Genomic DNA, 20,339 nt, shown 5'->3' with positions numbered 1-20,339 from the left:
AAACCTTGTTGTCATTTAAGATTCTTTATTAAATAAATTTTGGGGGATTTTCTTAGCCTTGATAATATTTTAATGGTTGATTTGATTGCATGCAAAGTTTATTGCAACTTTTTAGTAGTTAATCAGTGTTTTATTCTTGCAATCTGGGGACAAAGTGTTCAAATGACCACAGCTTTATGGTGCATATCCAAAGAATCTTTTTATTTGATGTTAGTGAAGCAAACTAACATATTTACAAAGCACAACAATTTAAAGGCACGGAACAATGACTCACCTTTGCGCTTGTCTGTTATTTAGTTAAGAGTTCGTCAAATTCACATTTATATTAAACTATGCTCATTAAAGTAGCGTTATAGTGCAGAGAGCTTCATAAGGAGGATCTCAGGTGGGGAAAAAACAAGGTCAGGAGATTCTACTTTCCAGGCTTTCACCGTAGATTATTTCCGATCAGCCAGCCTCTGTAGGAGGGCGATGACTGTGTCCTGTTTGGAGGAGAGCAGCTCCAGGGCCGTGGCTATCCTTCCTAGGGACTCGGACATTCGCACCCTAGACAAAGAGGTGGCAGCAGAGGAAGTGAGGCAGGAGGACGTGAGGGGGAATGAAGAGGAGAGGCCGAGGAGATTCTGGCTTTGGGTGAGCGATGTTGTACTCAGGCGAAAAGGGATGACACCTGATGAGATGGATGGAGCTTTGCGGCTCGTGTAGCCCAGTGTGTTGAGGTCTGTGTTACTGGCGGAGATGAGGGAAGGGGATGTGGTGGCTGTTTCTGTAAAACAAGGCGAGGTGATAAAAGAAGGAGCCGGCACAATGGTGGCTGGGTGAATACTAGTAGTAACAATGTCACCATTGAGGACGATCAGGGGCTTGAGGTCTGGAGCATTAGCTGAGCTAATGGTCGCTGCAGTCACCGATGTACTGGCAGCGCTGCCAGCACTGGAGCCCAGACCTACTGAGTCCACACCACCACTACCACCACCAGCAACAGCAGCAAAGTCACTGCTAGGACGGATGATGGTGGACGTCGGCTGTGGGAGCTGCAGGGGCTTTGCAGCGATCTTAGCCAAAGGAGCAGGCAGTGTAGAAACCGTGCTGCCGCCTTTGTTTCGTTTGTTGTTGACGATCTGAGTGCCAATGGTGTCTCAGAGGGTGGCGTCCATCAACTAGAGTGGAACAAGACACACACAAAGATATGGAGAAAGTACACCAATGAATACATCAAACAGCATTGTAATCCATGACTTACAAATACCAGTTAACAATGTAACCGTATGCTGTCTTAGGCTGACATTAAACCTTGTTACTTTATGTTATAATCCTAGTTATTTCTGCTGTACTTCCTCACAGTTGTTCAGATTAAACATCCCTGTACAAGAACTATTCATCATTTAACCCTGCGAGGTCCTTAAAGTCTTTCCATCTCTATATTGACTCAGTTCTCTTATGGCATTAAAAACTGTATAAATTCAGAACCATTTGCCATTTGTCACTTCCTGTTTGCCATTTGTTTGAAAGTTGTGTTTTGATCGTGTCCTGTGGATTTTTGAAATTTGGCCATCAATTTCTGGAGCAAAGACTACTCAAATTGTTGGAACTTTTGGTACAACCCTGTCTGGATTACGACTTTGATACAGGATATTGGACTGGACTAACAGAATTAACGAGGTAATTGCAGACTAGCCAACACGTTACCAGGCTAACAGCTGACTGAGGAATCAGCTGACTGAACCTGCTACCAGGGTAACCAGATAAAATGGGGCCGAAGAGGACACCGACAGCTGAGGAAGTCGAGGACATTATAAAGTCTCTTGACTTCATAATGGAGGAAATTTCTACTATCAGGTTGCAGCAGAAAAATATCATTGAAATTGTGGAGGAGGTATATGGTAAAGCTCCTCCGCATCCAAAATGCCGAAAAAGATAAAAAGATTGCATACCTGGAAAGTAAGGTCGCTGACCTGGAACAATACTCCAGGATAAACGACGTCATCATCACTGGGCTCTATATTAAACCCCGGTCATACGCTCAGGCGGTGACCGCTGATAGCAATGAGGAACCTGGAGAGCTTGACATTAGCTCCATGGAACAACAGGTGGCTGCTTTCCTGCGGTCCAAAGGGATTGCCCTGGACTGTAATTATTTCGAAGCATGCCACCCTCTTCCCAGGAGGAACGGCAACATACCGGCTATTATATTAAGGTTTGTAAATCGAAAGCACAAGATTACGCTGGTGAAACAAGGAAGAAAATTAAAAGGATCTAATGTCTTTATCAATGAACATCTAACCAAACTCAACGAAAGCCAAAGCGCGACACCTTAAGAAGCTGGGAAAATCCAAAGCACTTGGACGACGAACTGCAAAGTATTCATTAAACTAAACGGATCACCAGAGGAAGCCAAAGTTCTGACCATTAAAAATATGGCGGATCTCGAAAAATATCAGTGAGCAACACGATCTGGACGGCAAACAAGGTAACAGACAACCACACACTGGAAGGAAGAACTCAGATACATCTGGAAGAAACACCATACATCAGTCAGACAGTTGCAGAATATGATCAATTGGAACTGAAAACATTTAACTATATGGATCACAATACACAGGACTTGGAATATGAAATAGATCCAGACAACAACTTCTTCTCATCTAACAATAACAATTGCTGCTACTATACAAATAAAGACTACAATCAGAGGATTAAAACTGAGAATAAATGATCAATTATCCACTTTAACTGTAGAAGTCTCTATGCTAATTTTAGTCATATCAAAGAATATCTTAACCAGTTTTAGTGTCATTGCCTTATCAGAAACTTGGATCAATATGGAAAAAGGAACAGACTTTGAACTGGGGGGTTATGAATTCACATTTATAACTAGGCAAAACAAAGGAGGAGGAGTGGCCTTGTATGTGGACAAATCCTTGAAATTTAATGTGGTGGAAAAGATGACGATGGTGATTGATAATGTACTGGAATGTATTACAGTTGAAATTTGTAAAGAAAAAAGTAAAAATGTAATCATTAGCTGTATATACAGAGCTCCAGGTAGTAGTATTGAGACATTTAAAGACTGGATAGAAGAAACATTTATTGAAATAGCTCACAAAAAAGTTTTCATTTGTGGAGACTTCAATATTGATTTGCTAAACCCAAATAAACATATAACCACTGAGGAATTTATCAACACAATGCACTGTATGAACCTATTCCCTAAAATTACTAGACCTACCAGGATTACATCACATTGTGCAACTCTCATAGACAACATTTTTACAAATGACATTGAAAATAAGACCGTAAGTGGACTCCTGATTAACGACATAAGTGACCATCTTCCAATTTTTACAATCTATGATAGGAATTACAAGATCAATGAAATGGACAGTAAAAAAGAGTACAGACGAGTAAGAACAGAAGAAAGAACGAATGCATTTAAAAAAGATTTATTGAAAGAAAACTGGGGTGAAGTATATCAGGAACAGGACGTTAATAGTGCTTATAATGAATTCCTTAGAATATTTACATTACTGTACAATACCAACTGTCCAATAAAGCAATATAGTAGGAAACAGAAATATATGGACTGTCCATGGATAACAAAAGGTCTGCAAAATGCATGTATAAAGAAAAATGCTCTATACAGAGAGTTCTTAAGAACGAGAACTAAAGATGCTGAAATCAGATACAAAAGATATAAAAATAGGTTAACTAATATACTTAGATATAGTAAAAAGGAATACTATAAGAAGCAATTAGATATAAATAGAAATAATAATAAAAGATTATGGGAAATCCTGAACAGTGTTATAAAATGTGGGACTGGACAAAAGAACTATCCCAAGTATTTCATTTGTAATGACCATGAAGAATACAATATGGATGTTGTGGCAAATAGTCTCAATGAATTCTTTGTAACTGCTGGACCAAATTTAGCAAGAACAATCACTCATCCTGGGAAAGCACAGGAAAAACCCGATACACTGATTGACAGAAATCCATATTCTATGTTTCTCACAGCCGTTGATGAAAATGAAGTTTTTGAAATTGTCAAAAAATGTAAAAATCAGAAATCTTTGGATTGTAATGATATTGATATGATAGTGATTAAAAGAGTCATTGAGGCTATTATAAAACCATTTACATACATCTGTAATTTATCATTTCAAACTGGTCGATTTCCAGACAGAATGAAAATAGCAAAAGTTATACCTCTATACAAATCTGGAAGCAAACACCATTTCACAAACTACAGGCCTGTCTCTTTACTACCTCAATTCTCAAAAGTTCTTGAAAAACTGTTTAAAAACCGACTGGAAAAATTTATAGATAAACATAAACTACTCACTGAGAGTCAGTACGGATTCAGATCAAGCAGATCAACATCATTGGCACTATTAGATTCAATAGAATAAATCACAAATTCCATAGACAAAAAGCAATATGTGGCTGGGTTATTCATAGACTTGACAAAGGCATCTGACACTATAGATCATGATATATTAATAAGAAAACTGGAACGTTATGGTGTCAGAGGGGTAGTTTTAGATTGGGTCCGGAGTTATTTAAGTGACAGAAAACAGTTTGTGAAAATAAATGGTGGTTGCTCCTTATGTATGGACATTGTTTGTGGTGTACCCCAAGGGTCAGTTTTGGGTCCAAAATTCTTCAACTTGTACATTAACGACATCTGTAAAGTGTCCAAAGTATTAAAAATGGTTCTCTTTGCTGACGATACAAACATTTTTTGCTCTGGTGATGATCTGCAGAATTTATTGGAGGATATGACTAATGAAATAAGTAAAGTGAAGTTCTGGCTTGATAAAAATAAATTATCATTAAATTTGAATAAATCTAAACTTATGTTATTTGGAAATAGTAGTTTAAATACGAATGCAAAGATTCAAATAAATGGTGTTGATATTGAAAGAGTCAGTGAAAATAAATTTCTGGGGGTAATAATAGATGAAAAACTTAACTGGAGAGCTCACGTAAGATGTATTCATTCCAAAGTATCACGAAGCATTGCAATACTAAACAAGGCAAAACAGGTATTCGACAGAACATCACTTCATATTCTCTACTGTTCACTGGTTTCACCATACTTAAGCTATTGTGCAGAGGTCTGGGGCAATAACTATAAAGCCACATTACATTCACTTTTTACTCTTCAAAAAAAAGCAATTCGAATCATCCACAATGCAGGTTAATACGGAGCCCCGCAGGGGACATGGGAGAAAAAAAGATTAAGACTGACTTTTGCGAGATCTCGCAAAACTATCTCGGGATCTCGCAAAAGTTTTGCGAGATCTCGCAAAACAAACTCGGGATCTCGCAAAACTTTTAGCCGCATTCTTTGGACGCCGGCTCGAAGCCGACCGGGAGGTCGAGGCACGATGTGCCGGGAAAGCAGTGTTCCTCCCGGCTGTAGTAGGTCTCGACCTCCCGTTAGCTTCGAGCTAATGGGAAGAATGCGGCTAAAACTTTTGCGAGATCTCGCAAAAGTTTTGCGAGATCCCGAGTTTGTTTTGCGAGATCTCGCAAAAGTCCGTCTTAATTTTTTTTTTTCTCCCATGTCCCCTGCGGGGCTCCGTAGGTTATAGGGAACACACAAACTCACTGTTTTTGCAGTCTGAAATATTGAAAATTGACGATATAGTGAAATTCCAAACAGCACAAATTCTATTCAAAGCAAAAAATAAAGAACTGCCAGGTAATATTCAGAGTATGGTTTTTTTTTTTTTTTTTTTTTTAAAGAAGGAAGTTATAATTTAAGGGGTTTTTTGTAACTTCAAAACAATGAAGGTACGTACTACAAGAAAAAGCTTTTGTGTTTCTGTTCATGGAGTGAAACTATGGAACAGTCTGAAGATGGAATTAAAGCAATGTCCAATCATAAAACTGTTCAAAAAGAGTTATAAAAATATGATCTTCTCGAACTATAAAGAAAAGGAAAATATTTAAATTAAGTGAATGTCTCTATTTAAAAACAAACAAACAAACAAAAAACTCATGATGTGATATTATAGTATATCAGAAATCTGTTCACTATTTTTATTACAAATTATATCAGTAAGGAAGCTGACTAAATATTAACTGATGATTTATGGCAAAGGGGTGGGATTAAATAAGTGTTTACTTCTTCCCACTCCCTTTCAACATGTAAATTAATCAGAATGGTTTTTTGTATGTAATTTGTATAGCATTTTTTTTTCTCTCTTATTTTCTTTTCTAAATGTACTTGTATATTGTTCACATGTTGAAATAAATTACCAATCAATCAAGAACCACTCTGTATGATACAGTTTTTCAAATGGGGAAGAGTAAGGATTTGGGGGGTGACAGGGTCATGGGCAGCCAAGGGGCACTGATAAGGTGGGGAACGAAAGCTGGGCCCATGTGGTCTGATCCAACAGATGAGCTACTGTAGCTCAAATTGCAAAAAAGTTAATACTAATTCTGATAGAAAGGTGTCAGAATACACAGTGCATCACAGTTTGTTGCATATGGGGCTGCGTGGCCACAGACCAGAAGGTGCCCTGGTCTGAGAGGTCTAGTGGAGCCCATGCTTCGATGGGTCAGGGATGTTTTGGCAGCAAAAGGGGAAAAACACAATATTAGGCAAGTGGTTATAATGTTATAGCTGGTGGTATATCGCCAACAGCAGAAGAATGCTTCTGATTTCTAGCCAGTAACCCTGAGTTTTGAATTTTGTAAGATAGACTAGGCCTGTACTCTACATCGACCACACCTTCCAAAATATATAAAGCAGCCGTTTCTTCTTTCTGCACAATTTTTATATATATATATATATATATGTATACACACACACACACACACACACACACATTATCCACAGATGCAGAGTGCAGCTGTTAAACTCTGACTGGATAATGATTATTGGTGGCTGCATTTGAGGTCAGTTACATTTGTCCTGAGGGGAAATTCACATTTCTACAACTGGAAATTTCAAGCGTCTCACTCTATAGTAGACTGTGTAGTGTACAAAGGCAGACTATGCTAAAGCACTTGAAAAAGGAAAAGGAGAAAAGAAAGAGGGCTAAAAAATTTCATAGCACCTATGTCCAGCTGTGAGGTTTACTTTAATGGCCTGTATTTATATAGCGCTTTACTAGTCCCTAAGGACCCCAAAGCGCTTTACATATCCAGTCATCCACCCATTCACACACACATTCACACACTGGTGATGGCAAGCTACATTGTAGCCACAGCCACCCTGGGGCACACTGACAGAGGCGAGGCTACCGGACTTAAATCAGTACTTAATGTCAGCAACTATTTTTTTATCCCCAGGTTTGTCTTCCCGTTAGACTCACATCAAAGAACTCCCAAGACGTCTTAGCATGTCCTGTCTCCCGGCTGCGGTCTTTAACCCTCTTGTATGTCACAATGAGGTTGTTCCACTTGCGACGGATTTTCTCAACAGGCAGTATGTGCCCCTTGGAGGCCATCTCCTCTTGGACACTCTGGAAGAGCTGCGAGCGTTCCTGAGTCTCATAGAGACCCCAGCGACGCCCGACGGCCTCAATCAGACACAGAACGGCTTTGGAAGAGAAATCCGAGCCAGAGCAAAGCGTCTTCTCGGAAGGAGCAGGGGGCATTACTGAAGCTGGGAGAGAAAGAAAGCCACTTGTGGTGTCACTTCATATATAAGATAAATGGGTTAAACTGGGGAAAATCTTATATGCATACAGTTGTTATCAAACGTTTAGATCCACTCATCATGGGCGTGAATATCCTGGTAATTCTGGAATTATTCTTTTTCTTTGAACTGCTCGTTTTCCAGGGTAGACTTACTGCACAAGTTCGAATTTATTTTGGATTTTATCTAAAACATCTAAAACACACAGTCAGTAGTAAACATACAGGTGCAAATATATAAATATACTCAATTAATTCTTTTAATAAGTGGAAATTCTATAAAGCTTGAGAAGGTTATTAGTGATTGACTATAACTGGTAGTTTCTCTTTGCCATCATGAAAAGGATTTGTTTGATAGCACTCACAGGTTTGAACAATACAAGACACTTATGTACAGATACCAAATACTGTGCATAAGTGTGAGTTATTTGGATGTGTCAGCACTTTGCTAAGGTCTGGAAAAAGACCCAAACTGTCAACCTCAAATGAGAGAAAAGTGGTCAGGATGTTTAGGAACAACCAAGGAACAACCAGTGTTCACACACCGGCATCACTGTCCACAGTGAAACGAGTTTCACATTGCCATGGACTGAGAGGGTGCCGACCAAGATAAAAGCATCTGGTCAAAAATCCGCACCTTCAAGCTTATCTGAAATTTGCAGCTGCCCACATGGACAATCCAAATGTCTTCTGGAGAAAAGCTTCGTTGCCAGACGAGACAAAGATTGAGCCACAGTCAGGTATGTTTGGAGGAGTAAAGGTGAGGCTTTAAAATCTAAGAGCCCTGTGCTAGCTGTCAAGCATAGTGCTGGTAGATTCTGACTCTGGGGCTGTTTTGCTACCAGGGGTAAATCAGGATTTGAGGTAAAACCTGAAAATAGAATCTCTAGTTCTGTCCAAGTTTGAACATACAGTTGAAACTTGGACCCAGTTGAATGTTCCAACTGGACAATGATCCCAGGCACACAGATAAACTGGTTTTGGAATAGATACAGTAGACAAACATTAAGCTTCTGGGATGACCTTCCCAAAGCCCCGACCTCAACCCTGCTGAACATCTGTGGACAACACTTCGAAGCTGAGTCTGTGCCACGAAACCAACCGATTTAAATGAATTCTACCAATTCTGCCAAGAAGACTGGTCAAATATCCAGCCAGGATTATGTCAGAAACTTGTTGATGGCTGGTCGAGGTGCAAGTTGCAAAGAGACATTAGTGGGGGTGTGTGTAAATATTTGAGCCCATATGTAATGTTTGATCCTGTGTAGGTTGATGAGTGGATGTAAACCTATGACCACAAGTGTATTTACAGATACAGAAAAACTGTATTTTCTGCATCTGTAATTTCTAATGAGAGATTTTCAACATTTCTGTTTTCCCTCTTGTCGTTGGTTTGACATGTGCGGGGGTTAGTTTCAACAGCCAGAGTCAGAATTTAGCAACATTTGATGAGCTATCAAACACCCCAACAGATGTCCATCAAATCTGATCAAAACACACACAATCCCAGTGATGCAGAAAGTTTATTAATTGTGAAGGATAAGAACTGAATGGCTAAGACTTGAACCCTAGTTTTTGTGGACTTTTTCAGGTGCATGAAATAGGCACAAAATACATGGTGTATCAAAAAGAATCATCTGATTTCAGAAGGCTATATGTTTTTTTAACTATTAGACATAGAAGCTTTCAGTAAATTTTAAAATGCAAATGTAAAGTCATATACACAAAATTTACAATGTTGACAAGTGCTTAATATGCCCACCTCCAGACCAGCATCCAATTTCAAAATGCTTTAATTCCACAATCATTCACCTAAAGAAACACGTAGTGGCTGCAGTGACTCCAGACATGCTCATGGGATGAGTTTGACATATGCTGTGTATCCACGGGGGGACTTATTGAGCACTTGTGCACACTGTAAGTTTATATTCAGCCATTACTTGAATAAAAGTATCGCCAGAAAAAGCATACCCGGATAGAAAAGCCCAATAAAACACTATCAGTCATGGACTCACCTCCCTAGAGTCTGGACCTCAACATTGTTGAAGCAGTGAGAGATCATCTTCACAAAGAGCAGAACAAAAAGCGGTCAACGTCCAAAGACAGCTTTAAACATTCTTCAAGAAGCCTGCAGAACTATTCCTGAAGACTACTTAAAGAAATGAGAACAAAGCTGCATAAGAGAGTTCAGACTGTGTCGAAGAAAAAAGGTGGTCGTACCAAATATTGATTTTAAAAGTCTGTATTGTATTTCCATGTATATGTCCGCATATCCTTGCATTTACTTTTTTTCCTAGTAAAATATAAAGAAAAAGTGGTCGGCCGAGACTTTTGTGTAGTACTTTAAATATTGTTTTCATTAGCATTTTTACAGTTCTGTTATCTGATTAAATATGAGATCAATGAGATGATATCAGATGACTATATTTTCTAACTATGGACAGACAAATATGTATGAAAATTATTTTTGTTAATTAAATCAGTTCGATATATCATCTGTCACACATTTGAATGATAAATCACTAACACAGTAAAAGCTCATCTATTTCTTTTTCTTAGAAAGAGCTGGTATTTTTCCTGGAATAATTGGAAATGTCTTAAAAGACACCACAATCAAAATGATTCCTATAACACAAAGCCATTTAGCTGCTACCCCAAGATTGCAACATAACAGTAGACACAATATAGCCAGTAACAGGATTCTCTTCATGAGGTAGGACTTGCTGCACAACTCCCCCTCTGCATCTTTTCTTGCCCTTTCCTCCTCTTTTCTCCACAGCTTTGTCTTCATCTTCTTTAGCTCTTCACCCTTGTAATGCTCCCTCAGATTTCCCTCCTTTTTGCTGATTTCTTCATCTCTCTCTGCAAGGATGATTTCCTGTCTTTTTCTGATTTCCCTCTCCTTCTCAGGATACAGCTCTGTCTTGTAGTAACTACCTCCATTCAGGGCCACCAGGGTCTCGATCTTCTCCATAAAAGTTGTGACCTGCTTCTGGTCCTCCGGGGTTTTGTTGTTGAAGACGTGGAAGCCACCGCTACACTTGCGTATGAAGTTGCGGAGGTTCTCGTCACTCTCAGTAATGATGTTGTTTATTGTTTTGTCTTCCAGGCGATCCCCGTGGGTGAACAGCACGATAGTGTAGTCCCACACTCTTGGGCCAAACTTTGCTTCAATCAGCGTGTGGGTGTCTTGGTCTTCCTGAGTCAGCCTTCCTAAAGGAATAACATATGCAAAGACGTGCGGTCCTGGTTCCTGGAGTTTCAGGCGTTGAAGAATCTCTCGGATGATGTCCTCCTTGTTGCTTCCCTTCTCGAAAAGCCCAGGTGTGTCAATCACATCGACAGGTGCATCTCCAACCACCGCGGACTCTTTTTCACAGTAAACAGTGATGCTGCCCAGCTTCATCTCTGAACAGAACACCATTTTATTGAGGATGGTGTTCCCACTCGAGCTCTTGCCTGCACCACATTTTCCAAGAAGCATGATCCTCAACGGCTCTGTCAACCCAACAAAAAGCATTTTTAAACACTATTCAGAGTTCATGAAAGTTGTTGTGCCCTTCATTCTGACTTCTGATATTATTATTGTTTATTTGTAGAAATTCGTGGCTTTCACATATTAGCCCAGACTGTTGCATCCCAGGGCACAAACAGTATGAACTTTTTTATTATGTTCTTACATTGTGGCAAATACAAAGCATTTTGGCATTTGTTGATGAATAAAATAAAAAGTAAAGATTAATACACTGTATGTTGTCTCATGTTACCATTTGTGGTTTGTTGTGTTTTTATATGCCTGTTGAAATATTTTTTCTTATCTTATGTTTTCAAAAAATAGAATTTTGTATGATTAACCAAAATGATCCAGGCATTAATGATTCTTTTACTGCAGAAATTGCTATTACGAAATTTAACTACTAATTTCAGTCATGTTATACTGATATTATTCTGGTTATTTTCCATAACTTGGTAGCTTTTTGGCAACAGATTCGCTACTGAGCAGAGATCCAAGAGACAACAGGCTCCAGGTGGCCAAGCTGAGACGTGTAAGGCGAAAGTCAAAGTTCATTTAGAGAATAGAAAAGAGACTCAAAAAGTGACCTAAAACTATCAAGGTAAATATGTTACAAAATGTGAGAGCTTGAAAATTTTTAGTTATATATAACAACCAGCTGTATGTTCGTGCCCTATCCTCTCATATAAAAGGCATAAAGAGAACTCTTATTTACAGCTGTGATTAGAAGTTTATATTCACTCATTGTGGGCATGAATATCATGGTAATTTGGGGGCATTTAACTGTTTTTTTAATTGTTCTTTCTCCAAGGCGAAATGATTGTACAGCATACATATTTAAAGTTGAATTTCTTTTGGATTTTCTTGAATCTGCACAGGGTCAAAAGTTTACATACAGGGTCAAATATAAAGGTACATGCCTGCTAATCTTTTCTTAACAAGTTGCACCTCAACCAGAAACTTTTGGTAGTCACCAACAAGTATCAATAAGTATTCTGGCTGAATGTTTGACCGCTCTTCTTTTCAGAGCTGGTTATTAAATTTATTTAGTTTGTTGGCAAAGAACTGGGTTTTAAGCACAGTCTTGTTGTTGGCGACTGAAAGTCTCTGATTGAGGTGCAACTTGCTCAAGGTCATTTAACCAAATATCACTGAGAGTGTATCTGTGTATATTTCAGTTTCTATGTATCCTTTTCACACAGGGTCAAATATTTAGGTATATAAGCAGGACGCAGATGCAGGCAAAGCAGACAAAAGTAAAAAGACGCCTTTGTTCCAAAGATATGTACACTTTTCACCCTGTGTGGATTGGAGAAAATCCCAAAGAAAATCAGACTTGTACACCTAACTCTTTGTTTGTTTTTAGGTCATTAAAGATGTACAATCATTCCACCCTTGGAAATGACGAGTCTCTTGGTTTTGTGATGTACAGTTAGATTTGCAATCAGTGATTGGTTTAGCTGTGATGTAGAGTGAGATGAGAAGAGGTAAAAGCAGTAAAAGCAGGACACAGCGGCAGACAACACAGACAAAAGTAAAGAGAAGCCTTTATTATAAAGATACAAAGACTCTAAAGAGCAGATAAGTGGGAATAAGGAGCACGAGAAACGAGATGCAGACATTAAATGAACATTACATCAACATTAGAGGCTAAAAGTGCACTTCTCATAATCACTGTTTGCTAACTCAGTGTTTGTGTGTTAGTTAAACACACACACACACACTTACAGGAAGAAGGTAGATAAAAATAGTCACTGCCATCTTGTTTTTTGTTTATGTTTTTTTTATGAAAGTACTGTAAAAAACATTATAAAAGTTCTGGTTTTGTTTCCCCACATTGGAAGCTTATATTTTAGAGAATGGCTTCAATCTTCAAACATCTGAAATAAGCCCGATAAACTGCAGCTCAGCTAAAGCACCACTATGACGCACACTGCTCTCTTTTTCTTTCTACATGTGTCAGTTGAACAAAGGAAGACACGTGATTAAGAGCATGCTGTGACAGTAAGAAGGAAACGCCGTCCAACGACACCCACAGGGGCAAAAAAACATACAAAAAACTAAACAGAAAAGCATTAAACTAAAAACTTTTAACTCAGCAGCATTTCCATATTTCATACTGACCCTGCTCCTGCTCACTTTCTGCTGGACCAGGTATGCTATCAGCGGCCTGAGTGCTCATGGTGGACGAAGATAGAAGTATCACCAAAACTCAAAACTCAAAGTCTGTTAGGTGAAGCTTCTTTCATCACAACTTCCTCGGTGCTTTCTGTTTTAAACTGAGGGTGGGGCTCTACAGCCAAGTCACATACTGGCTGCACTACGAGAATACCGCATCCACCAAGTTACAGTCAAGTCCACATACGCTGAATAATTAGGTCAGCAGCGACAATCGCCGCTCTGCAGGACATTATTATTTTTTCTACCTGTTTCGAGCCAAGACTATTTCAAATGTTTTAAATAAACCTCTGAACTTGGCACTCTACCTGCATCTTATAGAGAGTCACTGGATGGGACACACCTTTATGGTGTAAGGGGTTGATGATTTCTTGCATAACAGCTTAATGTGGAATAAAGTTATGATTTCAAATAGAATATCATTACTTTCATTTTGACTGAGAAGTAGACTTTGATTCGTTGGTATTTTATGGTGAGGCTGAGAAGCAATGCAACGAGGAAACAATTAAACTATTACATTTAAGGATACTGCGATTTTTATATCACTAAAACACACGTGTGTTAACGCACGAACCGCCTAAAGTGTGTTAAGACAATTGCGCTTTAAGTTTGAGAAGCAATACAATGAACGGTCTCAGCGCGCCATCTAGTGGTCAGTATACTTTAATGCTTCATAAAACGTCCTGATCAGGGATAAAGCTTCGATAAATTCACCCTGGATTGACAAAATGTAAAATGAAAATATTTTAAAATGAGAGCATTTACTTTCAGCAATGAAAAGTAATCAGCTACACTTACTCAAACACTGGACCTATGTAGTATTTTGAGAGTACATCAAGTAAATGGTTCATTTTTCAGCTACATTTCAATGAAATATTGTAGTTTTAACAGTAATACTTATCTGAACATTATACTCATTATCCAAAATAAACCAAAGCCTGGCTCTCAGTCATTTATTCATTCATGAAGCTAAAACCTTTTTGTGATTAAAGATTCTTTATTAAATAAATTTTGGGGGATTTTCTAGGCCTTGATAATATTTTAATGGTTGAAAGTTTATTGCAACTTTTTAGTAGTTAATCAGTGTTTTATTCTTGCAATCTGGGGACAAAGTGTTCAAATGACCACAGCTTTAAGGTGCATATCCAAAGAATCTTTTTATTTGATGTCAGTGAAGCAAACTAACATATTTACAAAGCACAACAATTTAAAAGCACAAACAAAGATTCACCTTTGCGCTTGTCTGTTATTTAGTTAAGAGTTCGTCAAATTCAGATTTATATTAAACTATGCTCATTAAAGTAGCGTTATAGTGCAGAGAGCTTCATAAGGAGGATCTCAGGTGGGGAAAAAACAAGGCCAGGAGATTCTACTTTCCAGTCTTTCACCGTAGATTATTTCCGATCAGCCAGCCTCTGTAGGAGGGCGATGACTGTGTCCTGTTTGGAGGAGAGCAGCTCCAGGGCCGTGGCTATCCTTCCTAGGGACTCGGACATTCGCACCTCCCTCCTCTCACGCCTCTTCTCTCTGGCTTCAACCCTGCGGCGAGCCACTCGATCGAGGTAGGCCTGCTCCTCCTGTCGCTTCAGAATCTCCTGGAACAAAGTGGAGCCGCCTTGCTCCGCTTTCGCCTTCTGGTTCTGTCCTTCAGTTCCAGACACAGTTGATGTAGACAAAGAGGTGGCAGCAGAGGAAGTGAGGCAGGAGGACGTGAGGGGGAATGAAGAGGAGAGGCCGAGGAGATTCTGGCTTTGGGTGAGCGATGTTGTACTCAGGCGAAAAGGGATGACACCTGATGAGATGGATGGAGCTTTGCGGCTCGTGTAGCCCAGTGTGTTGAGGTCTGTGTTGCTGGTGGAGATGAGGGAAGGGGATGTGGTGGCTGTTTCTGTAAAACAAGGCGAGGTGATAAAAGAAGGAGCCGGCACAATGGTGGCTGGGTGAATACTAGTAGTAACAATGTCACCATTGAGGACGATCAGGGGCTTGAGGTCTGGGGCATTAGCTGAGCTAATGGTCGCTGCAGTCACCGACGTACTGGCAGCGCTGCCAGCACTGGAGCCCAGACCTACTGAGTCCACACCACCACCACCACCACCACCAGCAACAGCAGCAAAGTCACTGCTAGGACGGATGATGGTGGACGTCGGCTGTGGGAGCTGCAGGGGCTTTGCAGCGATCTTAGCCAAAGGAGCAGGCAGTGTAGAAACCGTGCTGCCGCCTTTGTTTCGTTTGTTGTTGACGATCTGAGTGCCAATGGTGTCGCAGAGGGTGGCGTCCATCAACTAGAGTGGAACAAGACACACACAAAGATATGGAGAAAGAACACCAATGAATACATCAAACAGCATTGTAATCCATGACTTACAAATACCAGTTAACAATGTAACCGTATGCTGTCTTAGGCTGACATTAAACCTTGTTACTTTATGTTATAATCCTAGTTATTTCTGCTGTACTTCCTCACAGTTGTTCAGATTAAACATCCCTGTACAAGAACTATTCATCATTTAACCCTGCGAGGTCCTTAAAGTCTTTCCATCTCTATATTGACTCAGTTCTCTTATGGTATTAAAAACTGTATAAATTCAGAACCACTCTGTATGATACAGTTTTTCAAATGGGGAAGAGTAAGGATTTGGGGGGTGACAGGGTCATGGGAAGCCAAGGGGGACTGATCAGGCCGGGAACGAAAGCTGGGCCCATGTGGTCTGATCCAACAGATGAGCTACTGTAGCTCCAATTGCAAAAAAAAGTTAATACTAATTCTGATAGAAAGGTGTCAGAATACACAGTGCATCACAGTTTGTTGCATATGGGGCTGCGTGGCCACAGACCAGAAGGTGCCCTGGTCTGAGAGGTCTAGTGGAGCCCATGCTTCGATGGGTCAGGGATGTTTTGGCAGCAAAAGGGGAAAAACACAATATTAGGCAAGTGGTTATAATGTTATAGCTGGTGGTATATCGCCAACAGCAGAAGAATGCTTCTGTTTCGCCATAACCCTGAGTTTTGAATTTAAGTAGACTGGCCTGTATCACAGACCAACCTTCCAAAAATATAAGTTTTCTTCTGCACAATTTTTTATATATAATTGTTACAAACCCACCCCCCACACACACACAACACACAACACACACACACACACACCACAACCCACACACATTCACAGATGAGAGTGCAGCTGTTAAACTCTGACTGGATAATGATTATTGGTGGCTGCATTTGAGGTCAGTTACATTTGTCCTGAGGGGAAATTGCAACATTTCTACAACTGGAAATTTCAAGCGTCGCAGCTCTATAGTAGACTTTGTAGTGTACAAAAGCAGACTATGCTAAAGCACTTGAAAAAGGAAAAGGAGAAAAGAAAGAGGGCTAAAAAATTTCATAGCACCTATGTCCAGCTGTGAGGTTTACTTAAATCAGTACTTAATGTCAGCAACTATTTTTTATCCCCAGGTTTGTCTTCCCGTTAGACTCACATCAAAGAACTCCCAAGACGTCTTAGCATGTCCCGTCTCCCGGCTGCGGTCTTTAACCCTCTTGTATGTCACAATGAGGTTGTTCCACTTGCGACGGATTTTCTCAACAGGCAGCATGTGCCCCTTGGAGGCCATCTCCTCTTGGACACTCTGGAAGAGCTGCGAGCGTTCCCGAGTCTCATAGAGACCCCAGCGACGCCCGACGGCCTCAATCAGACACAGAACGGCTTTGGAAGAGAAATCCGAGCCAGAGCAAAGCGTCTTCTCGGAAGGAGCAGGGGGCATTACTGAAGCTGGGAGAGAAAGAAAGCCACTTGTGGTGTCACTTCATATGTAAGATAAATGGGTTAAACTGGGGAAAATCTTATATGCATACAGTTGTTATCAAATGTTTTGATCCACTCATCATGGGCGTGAATATCCTGGTAATTCTGGAATTTTAATGATTTCTTTGAACTGCTCGTTTTCCAGGGTAGACTTACTGCACACGTTTGAATTTATTTTGGATTTTATCTAAAACATCTAAAACACACAGTCAGTAGTAAACATACAGGTTCAAATATATAAATATACTCAATTAATTATTTTAATAAGTGGAAATTCTATAAAGCTTGAGAAGGTTATTAGTGATTGACTATAACTGGTAGTTTCTCTTTGCCATCATAAAAAGGATTTGTTTGATAGCACTCACAGGTTTGAACCATACAAGACACTTATGTACAGATACCAAATACTGTGCATAAGTGTGAGTTATTTGGATGTGTCAGCACTTTGCTAAGGTCTGGAAAAAGACCCAAACTGTCAACCTCAAATGAGAGAAAAGTGGTCAGGATGTTTAGGAACAATCCAGGAACAACCAGTGCTCACACACCGGCATCACTGTCCACAGTGAAACGAGTTTCACATTGCCATGGACTGAGAGGGTGCCGACCAAGATAAAAGCATCTGGTCAAAAATCCGCACCTTCAAGCTTATCTGAAATTTGCAGCTGCCCACATGGACAATCCAAATGTCTTCTGGAGAAAAGCTTCGTTGCTAGACGAGACAAAGATTGAGCCACAATCAGGTATGTTTGGAGGAGTAAAGGTGAGGCTTTAAAATCTAAGAGCCCTGTGCTAGCTGTCAAGCATAGTGCTGGTAGATTTGCTACCAGGGGTAAATCAGGATTTGAGGTAAAACCTGAAAATAGAATCTCTAGTTCTGTCCAAGTTTGAACATACAGTTGAAACTTGGACCCAGTTGGATGTTCCAACTGGACAATGATCCCAGGCACACAGATAAACTGGTTTTGGAATAGATACAGTAGACAAACATTAAGCTTCTGGGATGACCTTCCCAAAGCCCCGACCTCAACCCTGCTGAACATCTGTGGACAACACTTCGAAGCTGAGTCTGTGCCACGAAACCAACCGATTTAAATGAATTCTACCAATTCTGCCAAGAAGACTGGTCAAATATCAGCCAGGATTATGTCAGAAGCTTGTTGATGGCTGGTCGAGGTGCAAGTTGCAAAGAGACATTAGTGGGGGTGTGTGTAAATATTTGAGCCCATATGTAATGTTTGATCCTGTGTAGGTTGATGAGTGGATGTAAACCTATGACCACAAGTGTATTTACAGATACAGAAAACTGCATTTTCTGCATCTGTAATTTCTAATGAGAGATTTTCAACATTTCTGTTTTCCCTCTTGTCGTTGGTTTGACGTGTGCGGGGGTTAGTTTCAACAGCCAGAGTCAGAATTTAGCAACATTTGATGAGCTATCAAACACCCCAACAGATGTCCATCAAATCTGATCAAAACACACACAATCCCAGTGATGCAGAAAGTTTATTAATAGTGAAGGATAAGAACTGAATGGCTAAGACTTGAACCCTAGTTTTTGTGGACTTTTTCAGGTGCATGAAATAGGCACAAAATACATGGTGTATCAAAAAGAATCATCTGATTTCAGAAGGCTATATGTTTTTTTAACTATTAGACATAGAAGCTTCCAGTAAATTTTAAAATGCATGAGCGAATGTAAAGTTATATACACAAATTTTATAATATTGACAAGTGCTTAATATGCCCACCTCCAGACCAGCATCCAATTTCAAAATGCTTTAATTCCACAATCATTCACCTAAAGAAACACGTAGTGGCTGCAGTGACTCCAGACATGCTCATGGGATGAGTTTGGCATATGCTGTGTATCCACGGGGGGACTTATTGAGCACTTGTGCACACTGTAAGTTTATATTCAGCCATTACTTGCATAAAAGTATAGCCTTTTCTTTTCCATGCACCCTGTGTAATAGCATTTCTATGCAAATGATTAAAAAATTACATGTTTGAATTTTTAGGTTATTCAAATTCCTTTTAACAGTCATGAGATTTAATGTGTATATGTGCGGATACATCATATCATCATTTTATATGAATTATTAAAAGAGGTTAATGTACGCAAGTGTTGCCAGTTATTACTTCTGCCAGAAAGACTTCAGTCAGTCAGGTTATGTGTTTTGTTACATTCTTGCTGGTGCTCTCCTCTCACTTTGAATCTTACTTACCTGGAGCTATCTTCAGGTATGTTTTTCCATCCCCAGATGTGGTGAAGAACCGCTCTGTGCTAACAGGGTCTGATGACAGAGCAGATAAAAGCTACATAATCTACTGAAAAGCAACAGATTCTGAGTGGCCAATAAGAAAACAAAACAAAAAAGGAAGCAAATAAACGAGGCCGAATGGCCATAAATCATCTCAGGTGAGCACTCACACAGTAGTACAGGAGTAGTTGTCGTGGCAGCTTGCAGCTCTGTGTCAGCCAGCTCCTCTGCAGTCTGTTCCCCTCCTCCTCCTCTGCATGCGGTATCTCCGCAGGGCGCAGGCGACTCCTGCCTGCCCAAAAGCAGCGCAGATGCATTTTCATCCACCGCTTCAGTTTTCACATGCAGCGCTGCGACGTGGTTGCTGCCTCCTTGCAGATCTCCCTCCATGGCTGACACAGAAACAGAAAAAAAGGGAAAAGGAGCAGGAGCTGAAGGGAGAGAGCTTGTATTGTCTGCGCAGGCGTTGAATTGAGGAGAAAGTTTGGAGATCTCGGCTGTTAATCGATGCTGCAGACTTCAGCGTGAAGTCGTGCAGCCAAAGTCATGACTGATTTAGCTGTGCGCGTGATGGACAAATGCCACCCCCTGCATGTTTTTCCGTGAGGGGCACGGAAATGGCTGCGCTGACCACCTCAGCTCAGCCGACGGATGCGCAGAGCGGCTGCGCAGCTCTCAGCAAGGATTTGCTGCTGGCAACCGTGACGGTGACGTCAGCTGACCGCACGTTTGGCACATGTTTAGTAACAAAAAACCAAAAAATAATTTTCAAAATAAGAAAAAATAATCCGGATTTAGCTGTCAACGTGCCAACGTAGGGGAAAATTCTGCACGTTTTATTGCATTAATAATAATAAATATTAATAAATTAAAATAAATAATACTAAACGAGGTAAAAGAAAAATGCATTTTATTCTTTCAT

The 20,339-nt window shown here is 40.0% G+C and overlaps 2 protein-coding genes across 3 annotated transcripts; both read right to left on the bottom strand.

Annotated features, from left to right (window-relative positions):
- Nucleotides 1-180: 180 nt before the first annotated feature.
- si:ch1073-357b18.4 (uncharacterized protein LOC797129 homolog) lies at nucleotides 181-20,056 on the bottom strand. Of its 2 annotated transcripts, none has more exons than XM_040006059.1 (5): nucleotides 19,588-20,056; nucleotides 19,382-19,450; nucleotides 16,831-17,123; nucleotides 14,854-15,636; nucleotides 181-545 (listed from the first exon to the last, which is right to left on the bottom strand). In XM_040006059.1, exons 1-5 carry the CDS (start codon nucleotides 19,805-19,807, stop codon nucleotides 438-440), a joined length of 1,473 nt encoding a protein of 490 aa, XP_039861993.1. In that variant the 5' UTR covers nucleotides 19,808-20,056; the 3' UTR covers nucleotides 181-437. The 2 variants fall into 2 exon arrangements, with proteins under 2 accessions (XP_039861993.1, XP_039861994.1); XM_040006060.1 differs by lacking the exon at nucleotides 181-545 and having other exon boundaries at nucleotides 14,374-15,239; nucleotides 15,318-15,636.
- On the bottom strand, nucleotides 9,164-13,494 carry LOC120717810 (GTPase IMAP family member 7-like). Its single transcript, XM_040006061.1, has 2 exons — nucleotides 13,298-13,494; nucleotides 9,164-11,157 (listed from the first exon to the last, which is right to left on the bottom strand). The coding sequence occupies exons 1-2, from the start codon at nucleotides 13,353-13,355 to the stop codon at nucleotides 10,202-10,204; spliced, it is 1,014 nt and encodes a 337-aa protein (XP_039861995.1). The 5' UTR covers nucleotides 13,356-13,494; the 3' UTR covers nucleotides 9,164-10,201.
- Nucleotides 20,057-20,339: the final 283 nt, after the last annotated feature.

This window comes from Simochromis diagramma, unplaced genomic scaffold (genome assembly GCF_900408965.1).
Source record: "Simochromis diagramma unplaced genomic scaffold, fSimDia1.1 OVJJ01000510.1, whole genome shotgun sequence".
Classification (NCBI taxonomy): Eukaryota; Metazoa; Chordata; class Actinopteri; order Cichliformes; family Cichlidae; genus Simochromis; species Simochromis diagramma.
This window is presented reverse-complemented; position numbering and strand designations above follow the sequence as displayed.